At 43.2% G+C, this 16,391-nt stretch overlaps 1 protein-coding gene across 1 annotated transcript in view; it reads left to right on the forward strand.

The window, feature by feature from the left end:
• The window catches only part of LOC135881502 (netrin-4-like), a 71,323-nt gene that overhangs the window by 12,593 nt on the left and 42,339 nt on the right, over positions 1 to 16,391 (forward strand). The window contains exon 3 of the mRNA XM_065408169.1: positions 12,849 to 13,112. Coding sequence (XP_065264241.1) covers positions 12,849 to 13,112 — 264 coding nt within the window. The remainder of the gene's footprint in view (positions 1 to 12,848; positions 13,113 to 16,391) is intronic.

A 16,391-nucleotide genomic window follows, 5' to 3' on the forward strand; every position in this document is an offset into this window, starting at 1 on the left:
TATTATTAATAATAATATACTTACATAGACCTTACAACCATGAAGAGTCCAAATAGTTCTACAAACTGATGAATGAACTAAAAACAGATAGGATCACTTCACCCATGAAGTTCAGCCACCTCTGCAATGAAATGTAGCAGGTGTGTAGCAGCGCACAGCAACACGATACAACATCCTCCCGGAGAACAAGAAGAGGAATACTGATGTGCAGCAATAAAATTAATAATCTTTCATTTATATGGCACCCATAATCCCAAAGGATCCCGAAGTTCTGGACAGACTTTATGAGGACCACTTAATTCACCATCATCACTGAAATGTGGGTATGTCTGGGGTACAAATGCATTAGACATTCTGAGCCAGGACCATGACACAACAGATTTTTATTCTAATGAAACTGATGGACGGAGAGAGGGAGGAGCAATGTAGTTACCAAAAGTGAAAGTTGATCAGAACCATTGAGCTAACAGTCCTGCTCTTACAAAAAGTGCCATGGGATTTTTAACCACTGTGGTCATAACCTCAGTTTTTACATCTTATTCTAAAGATGTCACCTATATCTGCACAGTGCTCCTGGGACACTGATTCAATACTGACTCAGAAGGAAGAGTGCCACCTAAGAAATGCCCAATGCTATTTCCTGCAGCATCCTTTGTTTTCTTTGGAGTTCCCCCATCCAGTTGCTGAAGCCAGCTTTGCGTGAGAGCTGGTGAACTCATAGCACAAGGTGGTAACTTCTGAGAAATTATCTAACTTGTTCCCAACTGAAGTTACCAATTAATGTTCAGATGATTAAGATGCTAGTGTTACCCCTTTTGACCTGAGCTGGTAGCCAATATTCAAGGTCTTGCAGGTTGTTTCTGTTAGGAGGAGAAATTGATAATGGTGTCAGGGATTTCTTTGATGCAATCCTGCTCATTTACAAAGAATGCACACAAAGTCCTGTTTCCCTGAACACAGTAAGAATCAAACAAGAGGAGACCATTTCCTTGCTCATTATTCCAAGCCTCTTTTTCCAGCCAGCACTGTACCCCAAAAGCTCTCTTTTACCTTTCTCTTGATCACATTACAAGTTCTTCTCTAGCTATCCTTGACTTTCTGCTGCCTTCTCTCTCTGTGTCTGTGATGTTTCTGGCTGCATCTGCTCACATATATACACACACCTCCACCAAAGCAATATTCTGCCATCTGTGTTTGCATTCAACTCCCAGCGAAACCCCTCCATCCACATAGCTCTGCTCCTGACCAGCCTTGCGTATGGCGTATGTTTTGGGCAGTGGCTCCTTTTGGCTTCAGCTATTATACTCCAAAAGGAGCTTAGTTGCTTCTTACATTTATCCCGAATGAAGGATGGCTGTTACGTCCACCAGCTTCATCCAACCCCCAGCATAACTCTATGGAATAACATTTTTTAGAAGATTTGTTCACCTACAGTAAAACATCTGTCTACAGTAATGCTTCTGTGTGGCATTATGCATCAGTAGATTGAACTTTTTACTACTTGTCTATATGTCTACATTTCTAATGCACCACTCGCTATTGTATGTAGGTACCAGCACTAATATTATCATTAGGGACAGATAATTTAACTGAAGATGTGGCCAAGGCAAAAGGTTAAATTAATTCAATATTGCAGTCAGATTTTGGTTTGCTCAGAAGCCTGGGAGTTCAGATCCCATCTGGTGGAGATAAGGATGGAAATTCTAGAACCTGCATACTGACAGCATGTGCATTCAAGGATGTGGGACATTAGGAGCACATTTTTAATAAACTAGAGCATCCGGAAATGAAAACAAATGTTCTTCTCTGTAGAATAATATGTTTGTATAAAAGGAAGGCATTGACATGCAGGGTCTGTATCACAGTGTCCTACTTACAGCCTCAGGAGCTGATGATCAGAAATAAGACCCTACGATATTGGGTCTGAAGAGTATAAGTGAGTTTTAAATCAAATTCTGTGCGTGTCTGTGTGACAGATGACACCAATGAAGTGTGATAGAATAAGCCCATTACTGGAATTCACTGGGGGGGAGAGGAATTGTGTATGCCTGAATAAGGTAACTGGTTCCTAGGCAACGTGTGAAATGTGCCTTGCTTGGAAGACCTGTACACTCTTCATTGTCTAAACCACGGTGACCCCCTTGGGTATGGAAGTGCCCTGTGCTGCCTGTTTGGCAAAGATGTCACTTTTAAGCTAACAGATCTTTAAGTATTCCTATTAAAAAAAACACGGTGAGGGTCAAATTCAGACCTGGTGTAAGGGGGTGCAGCTCTCTGCTTCACAAGCACCAATTTGCTCAAATATGGGGCAGAGCCATCACCATGGAGGCCCCGGGTCTCTGCCCCCTCTAACTGCAATGGAGCAACACTGCTAGAAACTCCCTGGGTAGCTGCTACCCCAGAGGAGGCTCTGCATTACATGGGGGAATCCTCTCAAAACTCAGTGCTCCTTTATAGGGACCAGTGCAGGGGACAGGGTTATGTGCGCGTAGCGTACCTGGACATACAGATCCCTGATCCACAGAGGGTCCTGTTCAGAGTCCAGAAAGAAGAGGACAGTGCTGCAGAGGGGTGGGAAGAGGGATAGCCATGCACAATATTTTCTCAGTCCTTTCTCAGGCAAAACTACAATCATAGTTTTTCCTGATTAGGGACAGAGAGGTCAGGGCTGCAAGATTTGGACCCATTGCTTATTCCTCCCACTTGCCACCATAATCTACTTGTGGCATCACAACGATTAGTGAACTGACAATGTTAAGAGCTCCACAGAGGGATAAGCAGCAGGCCCAGGTGATCTCTTAAGCAGGGCCAGCCTTAGGGAAAATGGCACCCTAGGTGAACTTGCATTTTGGTGCCCCTTTAAGCAGGGGAAACTATGTTCAAGCAAATGCCCTTAAATAAAAGATGGAAGAGCCCTCTCTTTACCTGCAATATGTGGATATGTTAATAATTTACAAGATTTTCAATGAGGTATCAGCAGCTATTTAAGGGTCTGATTCAACAAAGCATTGAAGTCAATGACAAATGGGATTGCTCATCTTTCTGCAAGATCAAGCCCCCTAATAGCTGAGGTGCAAGGGACAGAGTCGAATGGTCTAGTGAAATGTCCAGGAGATCTGCAGCAGGCATAGCAAACCGAGCTGAGCGTGATCCGTGGATTCTTCCAACTTCCAGCTGGAAAGAATTCGACGAGGGATTAGTCACTCTTGAAGGCAAGTGCCCAAATGTTATGACTAGGGCTGTCTGTTCAGCATTTAGTTTAACTTGAGCTGTAGAGGAGAGAAAATGCAGAGGCATATTGGCAGGAAGCAGTTAACGCCGGCAGAATAAACAAGTGGATAACACTGCCAGGCTTCACTTCTCTGGAGGACAAGCTTAAAGAGACATGGGGACTGTGTCTGAGGGTGACTTGAACCTGGAAGAAACAACTGGGGCAGAGAGGGGACAGTCTGGGGGCCTGCCTCCCTGTTTTATGAACTGCAGAGAGCCAGGGGCAACCCGTTCTGACCAGGTTTATAATGAGCCATGTCAGGGATATTTGTTTGGCACCTTGTAAACTAGCCAGAAAAAACACACTGTTTTTCTAGCATTATTTCTGCACTTCCTGACATGCCGGGCAGCAGATACCAAATCGATTTCTCATCCTCTCGCTGTTATAGAAAAGCTTGGAGAAGCTGCCACTTCTTTTTTTAAGTCTCGATTGAGAAAAAAAAATCTCTTTATATGAGAAGTTATTAGCCGGGTGGATAATTTACATGGTTTTTGTTTTTAACTCCATGCAGAAGATAATTTATTAACTGCTCTGTGGTTTTCTATGTATTACTATGATCCCCAAGACAGTGGCAGCTTAGATTTCCATTAGATCTCTGTTCTGCAGATTGGTTCTTCGGAAATCTTTCAAGAAGTTTTGCATAGGAAAGGTAGAGAAGAAGCAGTGTTGGTGATGGACAATGGTGCCTTTCCCATCAGAATCCAGCCTAGGTCATCAAATCCAATCTAACCACGACTGGACGTTGTTACTTTTTGATTGCTGTTTGGCAGCCAGTGTGAAATGAGTTTCATTGTTCTCAGTCCAGTTCCTAGCAGACAGGCGTCCACATCACAGAAACCATCACACTGGTGTTTGCAGTTTGGGTTTCAGAAAACACTCGTTGCCTCAAGAGGAAACATCATGTTGCGTTGCAGTGTGATGGCCTTATGGAAATGGCCTCAGGTCCTGATGAAGTGTTGCAAGATCATGATGTTGTATAGGCCTGGGGCAAGTTTTGGGACATTTCAATTATCCTGCATTCCTTCCCTGCAGGATGCGGGACTGATTTGAAGAAACTGGGATGATCCTGCAAAACATGGGACAAGTGCTAATTCAACACCACTTGACACCTTGCTGGTAGTCTCAGCAGAAGAGCCAAAGACAAAATGGATCACAGAGACTAAACATCACCCCTATTCATTCTCACTGCCTATCTTTAGATAGGGTTACCATCCGTCCGGGTTTCCCCGGACATGTCCAGCTTTTTTAGCTTTAAATGGCCGTCCGGGGGGGATTTCTAATAAGGTAGAAATGTCCGGGATTTCCCCCTTCCCCTCATGCAGAGTGCGATGTGGCTGATTGGACGGCTGTGCCTGATTGAAAGCCACTCGCAGCCACTGGGGCCTCTAGCAGCCAGAGTCCCTCCCCCTCCCCCGCTCCCTTCTCCCCCGCAGAGCAGCGCCTTATTTGTTTGGCTGCACGTGGAGCCCACAGCTCTCCCTCGGTGGGGGGGGGGGCAGGCAAGGGACAGGGAATGGGGGGTTAGATTGGTCGGGGGTTCGGGGGGGGGCTGTCGGGAGAAGGGGGTGTAGAGAGCGGTTGGGGCAGGCAGGGGACAGGGAACGGGGTTCGATTGGGGGTTCTGGGGGGGGCTGTCAGGAGAAGGGGTGTAGAGAGAGGTTGGGGCAGGCAGGGGACAGTGAACAGGGGGTTAGATTGGTCGGGGGTTCTAGGGGGGGCTGTCAGGAGAAGGGGGTGTAGAGAGCGGTTGGGGCAGGCAGGGAACGGGGGGGTTAGATTGGTCAGGGGTTCTGGGGGGGGCTGTTGGGAGAAGGGGGTGTAGAGAGCGGTTGGGGCAGGCAAGGGACAGGGAACGGGGTTCGATTGGGGGTTCTGGGGGGGGCTGTCAGGAGAAGGGGGTGTAGAGAGCGGTTGGGGCAGGCAGGGGACAGTGAACAGGGGGTTAGATTGGTCAGGGGTTCTGGGGGGGGCTGTCAGGAGAAGGGGGTGTAGAGAGCGGTTGGGGCAGGCAGGGAACGGGGGGGTTAGATTGGTCGGGGGTTCTGGGGGGGGCTGTCGGGAGAAGGGGGTGTAGAGAGCGGTTGGGGCAGGCAAGGGACAGGGAATGGGGGGGTTAGATTGGTCGGGGGTTCGGGGGGGGCTGTCGGGAGAAGGGGGTGTAGAGAGCGGTTGGGGCAGGCAAGGGACAGGGAATGGGGGGGTTAGATTGGTCGGGGGTTCTGGGGGGGCTGTCGGGAGAAGGGGGTGTAGAGAGCGGTTGGAGCAGTCAGGGGACAGGGAGCAGGGAGACTTAGATAGGGGGTGGGGTCCTGGGGGCAGTTAGGGTGGGGGGGGACAGGTAGGGGGTAGGGGGATTCTGAGGGGGGCGGGAAGTGGGAGGGGGCAGGGCTAGGGCGGCACCCTGTGTCCTCTTTTTTGATTGTTGAAATATGGTAACCCTACTTTAGACCTCGTCTATTTCTACTACATTCTTTTTGAGAAGGGGGACTGGAACTGAACATAGTATTCTAGATGATGGCACAACATTGCTTTATATAATGAAATTATATTATTATATCTAAACCACAAAAGTTTGGGCGGGGGTAGAAGGAAGGGAGTTGATTGACCTTTCAGTATTGTCTGTCTCTAACTTTTATAGAATCATAGAAGATTAGGGCTGGAAGAGACCTCAGGAGGTCATCTAGTCCAACCCCCTGCTCAAAGCAGGACCAACCCCAACTAAATCATCCCAGCCAGGACTTTGTCAAACTGGGCTTAAAAACCTCTAAGGATGGAGATTCCACCACCTCCCTAGGTAACCCATTCCAGTTCTTCACCACCCTCCTAGTGAAATAGTTTTTCCTTCATCACACAGGGTCCTTTCCCATTGCCTTCTGACCTCTAAGCAATGAATAATTCCTCTAAGATTGTGCATTACTCTACCACCAACCAGCAACAGCAACCACCAGCAGCAGACGGCTGCTCTGACATACTGTTTGGATTGCCCTGCATAGGTATGAGATGAATTTAGGAGAAATGTTTTGGATATTCTGAATCCAAAACGGAGCCGCCATACTGATGATAAGGCTGGATGTTGAATGGAAGATTTGATCACTGAGATAGCCCAAAGCAAATGTAAGTTGAAGAGGTATCAGCCCCCCTCACTGCGCTGGAAAGCATAGAACTAACCCAAGATGTCACTTTGTAGCTGGGTTTAACGGGATCATAGGTGCAAAACAAAAATTAAATGCATAGATTTTATTTAATAAACTGCCATATTTTGTTTTTTAATTGCTCCATAGTTTTACTGTCCATAGTGAAAGGATGGAAATGCAGTGGATTTGGAGCAAACCTGTTCCGCAAATCAATGAGATGCTCAAATAGCTAAAAAGAAAACTGGAATTTCTGTGTGTTTCTAATGATGTGTTTTTCTAATGATGTTCTGAAACAGGACAAAGAACACTCTTGCATTGCAGGCTGGCATAATGCATTTAGCACTGTAGTTCCATTAGATTGATCATATAACATCTGTTAAAGGCTAGGAAAATTTGAGAGGTGAAAATGCTTATTACACCCTTCAGAACTAAATCAACTTGCAAGCAACCTACTACTGAAGAACATTTTGGATTGATGGAAGTTTTTATTATGGCTTCTTTCTGACGGGCATGCTTTGAGTGCAGGGACATTATTGTCCTCATTAAGCCAATTGCATGCAACGTGATCAGCATATCTTAGCGATGATTTGCAATATCCATTTTTTGTTCTGCACAAGGATCTTCTTTTGTAGGAGAGCATGCATAGGAACTGCCCTGCACGCGTGACTCATATTCCTTGACCTGAGGCTATGAGGGGAGCTTTTGTTGTGTCCACATCTTTTCTGACTACTGCAGGCTAGGAGATCATGTTAAAAAAACAAAATTATCTGCCTCAAGAGTGGAGAAGCAAAACATGGATTCAGTGAATGGCAAGAAATCAAAAATCTGAGACATTGTCTCTGGAATGAAGATGACCCTCTTGACTGGAGATAAAATATCATCCACTATGATGCTGTGCCAGCTGGTGAACAGAAAAATACATCCCCTAAAGATGGCTGTCTTGATTAGTTTTGAACTGGATTCTGCTAACTTCCTGGCTATTAGGATGGTCAGGGCAGACCAGGATAATTAGGGTGACCAGACAGCAAGTGTAAAAAATCGGGATGGGGTGGGGGGGGGGTAATAAGCACCTATATAAGACAAAGCCCCAAATATCGGGCCTGTCCCTATAAAATCAGGGCATCTGGTCACCCTAAGGATAATGTCCATCTTTATGAATCATGGCTGAATGACTGATGAAAATTAGAAGTGTGAGCGGGAGGGGGAACTAAGGTGACGAATGGGCACTCCATAGCAGATCTGCTCTTAAGCACGAAAATCCTTACTAAGCTTTCAGCTACAATTTCAGTTTCTGGTCATAAGGGTAACTCAGGACTTACAATCTATTTCCATAAGATGTTGAGAGCCTCTAAGGAGATGCTGAGAGCCCTCAACTCCCATCAAATTCAATGGAAAATGGGAGTAGCTCAGCATTTATCAGGGTAGGATCTATAATGACCATTGAGAAGAAGACTCTGTCCTTTAGAGATGCACAGACAACTCTCACTAAACCTACACACTAATGTTGGGGAAAGGTACTCAAAAATGTAGGGCAGAAAGTGTGGTAGCAGAAAGGCTCAGATACCACGTTGGTGGATTTAAATAGAATAGAATATCCTTCTGATGAATGTCATATACGGGAAGCCATCTTTGAATCATCCCGATCAAGAGTTGGCATCAGAATAATAGGAACAACACCATTACTTGTTTATTACATTCTCCTGACCTTTTTCCAGGAATGTTGTCGGGATGCCAAACTTGCAACTGACCCAGGGAAAGCTAATAAGCAAATCAAGTTTTCCGTAAGGTAAACAAAATGTAAAAGTCAAATGTCTCTTTGTATGACAAGAATCTGCCTCGTACAATTCAGAATGCACAACCCAGCCCTGTAAACTAATGATAAGGTCAGATCTCAGAGCATCAGAAATTGATTGAGAGCTTTCAGTGTAGACTGTCTCTTTCCATGGCCCAGGGCATAATAAGTTTATTAAGCCTTAGATCCACTTCTAATCTAGTGATCTTTCAAACCACCAGCACAGACATTATTTAGATGGCCACCTTTTAAAAAATAATGATAATAGTTAAAATTAATATTTTTCACTTAATCTTCCATCTGGGAATCTCAAATCACTTTACATACATTAATGAATTAATCCCCTCACCCTCCTGTAAAGGAGCTAAGGGTTCCTATCCCCATTTTACCAGCGGATAAACTGAGGCATGCAGTGATTGAGGTCATTGATGTCACTGGGAAAGTTCCCATGGATTTAAACAGGAGCAGTCTCTAAGTGACTTGCCTAAGGCCATGCAGGATGTCTACGTCAGGGCTTTGAATAAAACCCAGATCTCCTCAGACTTTTCTTTAGCCACAAGAACACCTTGCCTCTTTTTTTGTAGTTCCTCATACCTATGAAATGAGTAACTAATTGAAATGACTTGTGTCTTCCTAAGTCACAAAAAAATCTATATACAGCACACAAGCGATATATACAATCATTGGATATATTTGACTTCTAACTAGGGCAGCGTTCCTTCCGATGGAATGAAAACAAACAAATACAATTTTATCATCTCTTTTTTTAGCAAAAACATTTTTAGTAGACTGTTGTATTTATTAATAAATTATTCCTGGAAGCATATATCAGATGGGATGTCAGATCCCACCTGATAAATACCAGTATTTTATATTATGCCTACTGGCCTTCATCATAACGTATATAAAAAACAATTGATCAACTAATGATAAAACAATAATAAAATGTAAGCAGGGTCAGGAAAAAAATAATAATAATAGGCAACAAAGAAACAGTAATTACACTACACAATCATTCGTTTCTAGCAGATTTTATCTTCAGGGTTTCAAGGACCATGGTTCTCCTCCGGGCAGTGTGATGGATTGAAGAATCTGAAACTCAGGCTCTATGTACACTAGAGAAATTTGCACTGGTGTAGCTAAACAGAATCAAACACTAATGTAGGTGTGCTCCACCAGTGCAAAATGGGGCATGCATTCAGGTGACTCACTCCAGACACCTGTGCAAACCCTTAATGACACACTGCACCAGTATCAAGCAAGACTTGCTCTTCTTTGACTTACTGCAGAGTAAGTCACACCAGTTCAAACTCCACTTTGCATTAGTGCAACATGTCTACGTTAGCACTCCGGTGCAAATTTTCCTAGTGTGGAAGGGGCCTTCAGTTTCTGTGATTCTTGTAATAGTGAAGGCTAGCAAGGAGCCAGTGATTGCTGAGCCCGGGAAGAACATATACATGAGTTCACTTGTGTTATGTCACTGGAATTAGGTTTTAATGTTGTAAAAATCTTTCTTTGGGAGAGACTGGGATAAACAATCTCACCATTGAGCTTATCCTAAAAAGCAGACGTACATCATGAATTAATCATGTAAGCAAATTCTTATGTCTCAAATGGAACGGAATATTGCTGTTCCATAAATGGAGGCCATGGGACTTCCAAGGCTATTAACATCTCTGCTGATGGGTAGGTACTCGGAGCTCTAAAAGGATTTGGAAATGTCAAAACAACTCCCCTGAAGAGATGCAAGGCCTGAAATGAAAATATTTGCAAAACAATAAATCCACAAGGAGTTCAAGTATTTTTCAAGCTGGCAGGTTAAGAAAGGAAATGCAAAACACCTTCATGACAGCAGGCAGAACAGTAGTGAGAGCTTAGCACCCTGTAGCCGTTCTTTCAGCCTAAAGAACTCACTGCTACATAGGATACCTATTAATATCTGGAGAGGATGGGCAATTAACTGGATACCCAAATCACTACCTGAAAAATGTGGCTTACACTAATATATAAAAAGATTGCTAATATTACACTACACAGGGCCAAATTTATTGCTAGCATATGCCAATGCACTTCTATTTCCCTCAGATTTAAATATGATTCAAGATACACCTCTACCTCGATATAACGCTGTCCTCGGGAGCCAAAAAAATCTTACCACGTTATAGGTGAAACTGAGTTATATTGAACTTGCTTTGATCCACTGGCGTGCGCAGCCCCGCTCCCCCAGAACACTGCTTTACCGAATTATATCCGAATTCGTGTTATATCGGGTCGCGTTATATCTGGGTAGAGGTGTATGTAATAATAGTAAAAATACTGCTTTGATCCTTCTATAGCACTTTTCTATTGAAAATCCCAAATCTTTGCACAAACATTAATGAATTAAACTTCACAACCTACCCTGTGATGTAGATCAGTATTATGATTCCCTATTTTACAGATAGGGAATCTGAGGTACAGAGAGATTAAATGATTTGCCCATGGTTGTACAGGAGGTCAGTGGCAGAGCTGGGACTAGAATCCAGATCTTCCAGCTCTTAAACCCACACCAGTCAGTATTCCTCAGCTGACATGTCACAGTGCAAGATGCCACTAAAATATTTTTTTCCTCAAACTTGTGGTCTCTCGGGTGTCCTGGTGGCTTGATGGTAAGCATGAAGAATGGAGCTTGTACAGGGATGACGAGAATACAGATTAAACAGACTGATCAACTTTTTTGGGCCTCGGCTCCCTTGTGCCAGTGTGAGAGACCCTCAGAGGGTTGTTTCAGGACTTCATATGTTATTTATAACTTGCTTTGAGACCCTTCATGTTGGAAGGCTCTATAGAAGTGTCAAGTATTATGTCTGCACATGGTATAATTAAGAACTAGGAGTGAATACACCAATATATTCCCACATGGCTCTATCAGTCTAAAAATGTTGATCTTTGGATCGATCAGACTGGGTCATTTGCCTATGACTCCATTGATAAGCAAATGTAGGATCCAGTTCTAAAGAGATTTGGTCATTGACCTATGGCTCCATCGATCAGGGGAATGTTGGGCCCATGGACTAAACTGAATGGGTCATTTGCTTATGGTTCCATTGATCAGGGGAATGTGGACATCTGGGCAGAAAGGACTAGGCTATTTTATCATGGCTCCATTGATCAGGGGAATGTAGGCACCTGGGTTGCACAGGCTGGGCAATCTGCCCATAGCTCCATTGAACAAGGGAATGTGGACATCTCTGGTCTGAGCAGACAGGGTCATTTCCAACTTTGTGGCTGGCTCTGCAGAATAAAAGAAGAGAATAAAAAAAAAGGGAAAATTATAAAATAGAAAACGCTGTGGAAAGGCATGAAATGTGCTGCTGGCACTGTGGCATAACTCTGTCAGGTGTAGGTCTGCTACTGAGACAGGAAGCTGACTGTTATTTTAAGGGGGTTTATCTCCCATGTGCCATCGACACACAACAGAGTTATCTATTAGGCACAAACCACCAGCTCTTTTCTGGCCCCTGCAAACAAAAAGGAACGGAAGAAATATTTTACACACAGCAAGTATTTAAACTTGTCTGTCCACTAAAAAAGAAAATCCAGAGAGAGAGAAAGAGGGAGAGGGAATCCCTATGGAAACAAGGCTTTCACTCCAGGGATAGAGTTAGTCAGACAGAGACTGTCACTGCTCATAAAGCAGGGCCAAAGAACCCCGAGGGCAAGTACCTCTGCTATGATGGTGAAACTCAGCCAGAGGAGAAAATAGCTCTCAAATCAGAGACAGCACATCTATAAAGGGAATCTAAGCCTGGGAACTAATGCAACCAGCTCTCTAGTTCACTGTCACCCCTCTATCTCCACCACCCACCCTCACAATAAAAAGAAAAGATCCTGAAGAGAGGAAGAGTCAAAGTGGAATCCAAGCTAAAATAGGACATATTCCTGCAGCCTTTGTTAAACACAAAACCAGAGCATTGATACCAAGAAAAAAAAACTATTACTCCTTTGGGATTCTGTAATCTGTAACATGAATAGCCTCTCTCAGCAACATGGACACTCCAAACAAACAATAACCTTGCCTCTTATGTCCAGCAGCTATAGGATGCCTTTATTCCTGGTTCTGAACTGTTGGAACACTGCAGATTCTCTCTCTCTCACCCCTCCTAATTAATAATTTGGCTCAGCCTTTAAAACGATCTGCTTATCCTAGTGTTTAACAGTGGTGTGACAGGCTGTGTTTTCTGGTCGTTAGTTCGGGGACTGACTCATGATTCCTGGCTTCTATTTTCAGCTTTATCACAGACCAGTTGTGTGGCTTTGAGCAGATCACCTAACCTCCCTGTGCCTCAGTTTATACTACTCTAGAATGGTGAGACTATCTACCTCACAGAGGTATTGGGAGGCTGAAGGTATTTTTTTTTAATGCTTTGAGATGCTCAGGTGGAAAGTGGTGTAGAAAAGTGGACAGTATTGTATTTACAACATCCGTATTCCTCTGAGTTGTCACAGTCCGCCACCACCTGGTGCCTCATACCTGTCAACCATGACTAAGTCTGTGAGGAGCCTCCCAAATGGCAAATATTATTCTTTCCTGAGCATCCCGTTTGTCTGGATTGCACATATACAGGGGTGCTGCATCTCCTCAGGGATGTGTTTTCTGTTTGCCTCCTAGGTGATCTATCGTGCCTTAACTCCAACCAACAAGATCGAAGACCCATATGGTCCTGAGGCCCAAGACCTCCTGAAACTCACCAACCTGCGCCTCCTTTTATTAAAAAGGCAGGAGTGTCCCTGCCAAGGCTTGGGATTGCTGGAGAAACCCCAGAGGTTTGCCCACTATGCTATCTATGATCTGATTGTCCGGGGAAGTTGCTTCTGTAATGGTCATGCAGAAGAATGCCAGCTTGCCAATGGAACAGGGAACACAGAGAACGTGGTGAGTTCTTGAAATTCACTAGTTTACTTCAATTTGTACTTGTTTGTGCTTCCTGAGTCAAACAGAGACTTCTCCATAAGACCCTGTCCACCTTCACCAAAACAGTTTAAAATAGGGTACCACTGATAATCCACATCAATGAAACCTAAACCTGCTTCTTAGTATGGAAGGGGCTATATAACACTAACAGCTGTTCCAAAAATGATCTGTGTTAGAGATAGGCCTGAACCAAAATCTTGGATCTGAACATACCCACACTTCGTGGAGATGTTTAAAATCTGAACTGGGATCCAGATCCAAATATAGTGGCTGATATTATACATCTTCTTGTATCTCAGCAGGGAGATAAACTAAAACTTTGGACCTAAACATTGCCCGTGAAATTTTGGGATTTCAAGATCTGTTCTAAGCAACAGAGTCCTGTGGCACCTTTAAGACTAACAGATGTATTGGAGCATAAGCTTTCGTGGGTGAAAACCCACTTCGTCATGCATCTGACGAAGTGGGTATTCACCCACGAAAGCTTATGCTCCAATACATCTGTTAGTCTTAAAGGTGCCACAGGACTCTGTTGCTCAGAACAGATCCAGACTAACACGGCTACCCCTCTGATACTTAAAATCTGTTCTAGTTATCTATCTTAAATGACATAAGGAAATCTCTTTAAACAATGCAAAGAATCTCATTTACCACAAGCTAGGACATTAAAAGTATTGCTTGAAATTCCATTTTTCCTTTGCACTGTATTAGAGTGCAAATTATAGCTGAGATCCCCATCACTGGAGACTCTTGAATTTGGTAGGCCCAAGCAGTTGTGTTATGGTTATGATTTCAGCTTTTGACTCTGAACTTCCTGGGTTTTGCTGGTTCAGTCAGATGCAAAGCATTATTGGTGGGAGAAGAAGATTCTGTGAGTGGTTTAATTATAGAGCCCTACAACCAAATTCATAATTGTGGAAAACTTCAATTATTTTCAATGAAAATTTTGCTTGATTAGGCACGGCAGAGTTTGACTCTAGATACCAGGGCTCGAAGAAAGAGGCATGATCGGTCTTGTTGTTCCTTCTCTTGAATCGCAGCAGATTAGTCAATGTTCTATTGGGTTTTTGAAAGGTTTTAGCTTGACCCATGCAATCTAATCTTTGTCTTGATATATAATGGTCTTATGTACAAATAGTTTGTTACTCATTTGTGACTCTAATAGAGAATATTCTCTATAAAAGGGAACAGAAAAAGGGTAAAAAGAAGAAAAGAAAAAGAAAACGAAGGTTTTGCCAGTGCAGTTATTTATGTGCACGTATGTTTTCTAGGCACAGTTGTGGGGCTGGTGGTTCAAAATGTGGCCCTAGAACATATTTGATTGTAATAAACTCAGATCACTTTTTAATTTTAATATCTACCTGGCTGTTTTTAGGCACTTGCACCAACAATTTGCTCTAGTGCTGACACTGTGTCCCAAGTTTCAATCTGGAGGGATTTCTTCTCCTTCTGCACACCCACGTGTGTAAACTATTGGGCTTGATTATCAGAGGTGCTGAGCATTTAAATCTCCCACTGAAGTCAATGGGATCTGTGGGTGTTCAGTGACTGAAAAATCAGGCATGACAGCCCTTCTGTTTTCTGGACAATGGACTAGAGAGGAAGTGGAAGTCTAAACAGAAATGCAGGTGGTCTCCAGCCCCGCCTTGTCTCTACCTCTAGAGAAAAGCCAGGTTTGCAAAGAGCTTAGAAATTATTCCTTTGCAACACATTTGGATCAGCTTGTGATAAGATTTATAACTAAACTTGGAGAGAAAAAAAAAAGACAGAATGAGTGCAATTTTACCAAGTTTCTGGTAAGATTTTTCTTGTTACTTTACCTTCTTGTAGAGCAAGGTTCAGAATGTAAAGGTAATTCTCTTTCCCCCTCCACTCAGCTTAAAACAAGTTAGGATAAAAATGGATCTGTCATACATACCACAAGTTCACTCTTGAGGGGGGAGGGATAGCTCAGTGGTTTGAGCATTAAGCTACTAAACCCAGGGTTGTCAGCTCAATCCTTGAGGGGGCCATTTAGGGAATCTGGGGCAAAAATCTGTCTGGAGATTGGTCCTGCTTTGAGTAGGGGGTTGGACTAGATGACCTCCTGAAGTCCCTTCCAACCCTGACATTCTATGAATGGTGCTAAGCCTGAATTCCCTTCAAAGGTTCCACATGCCCTTTAACTGACACTATACTAGTTCACAGTAGCCCTTTACATTTTATGAGGAGGCCAGATTCAAACTCCTAACCTTTTCACTGCTATTATACATGCCAGGTACAGGTAGGTGGATGCACCTCCAGTCCAACTAGAGCAGTTACGATACCATGTGTCATCATTTTCAGTAGAATGTTAATTGGCTGAACAGTGAAGAGATTAATAATTAATGTAATCTTCAGCAGTCACTTTGGAATAAAATTCTAGGCCTTGACTTAGGAAAGCCCATACTTACACTGCGGTATGTGCTTTAGTGCGTTCCTGAATCAGGATGTGTTCCTGAATCGAGGCCTTAAACCTGGGCAGGGTGTTCGAATGCTGCTATTCAGACTTCACTACCAATGATGCCTCCATTACTGTCTAAATACTGATTCAGCTGTACATATTGTATGGAGTAACCATAATAACAGTCATGGGAGAATTATGTTAACCAAATATAGTGTGTTATCTAAGGACATCAAAAAAGATCTATCCCAGGCCAAGAATTCAAGCCATTTAACCAGGAGCAGCAACACAAGTCAACAGGTCTGTGGTTTTTCATAAGGCTTTTGTCTCTATAATGGGATCTGAAAACAAAAGCAGCCATAAATGCTTTATTTGTGATACACTCTGACATTCTAGACTAAAGAAACCCGTTCCACAACTAATGTCATGTCCAGATAGGTATATGGTGCCTGTGTTATTTTTTTTTTTTTTCTGGAATGGATATTCTTAGGTGTCTTTTAAGATTTCTACTTTTAGAGTTAGATATTGTACAATTAATAAAGACCATATGAATTTCACAATATTTAAAAGATTTTTTCTGAATCACTACCAGCCGTGGTATAAATCTAGCAACTCATGTATGCTAGCATTGGGTGATGTTATCCACCCCTGTAAATGTGGACCCATTTAAGACATAACTGTAGAAAAAACAGTTTAAAGAACACATTCTCTATTGCAAACTTAAATATACAAGTGGTGAAATAGAATAGATGAGTAACACACACATTAAATGAATACAGCTGGTAGAAGAATAAACACTGCCTATCAAAAGGGAAAAC

The sequence above is a fragment of the Emys orbicularis genome, chromosome 7 (genome assembly GCF_028017835.1).
Source record: "Emys orbicularis isolate rEmyOrb1 chromosome 7, rEmyOrb1.hap1, whole genome shotgun sequence".
In the NCBI taxonomy this organism is placed as follows: domain Eukaryota; kingdom Metazoa; phylum Chordata; order Testudines; family Emydidae; genus Emys; species Emys orbicularis.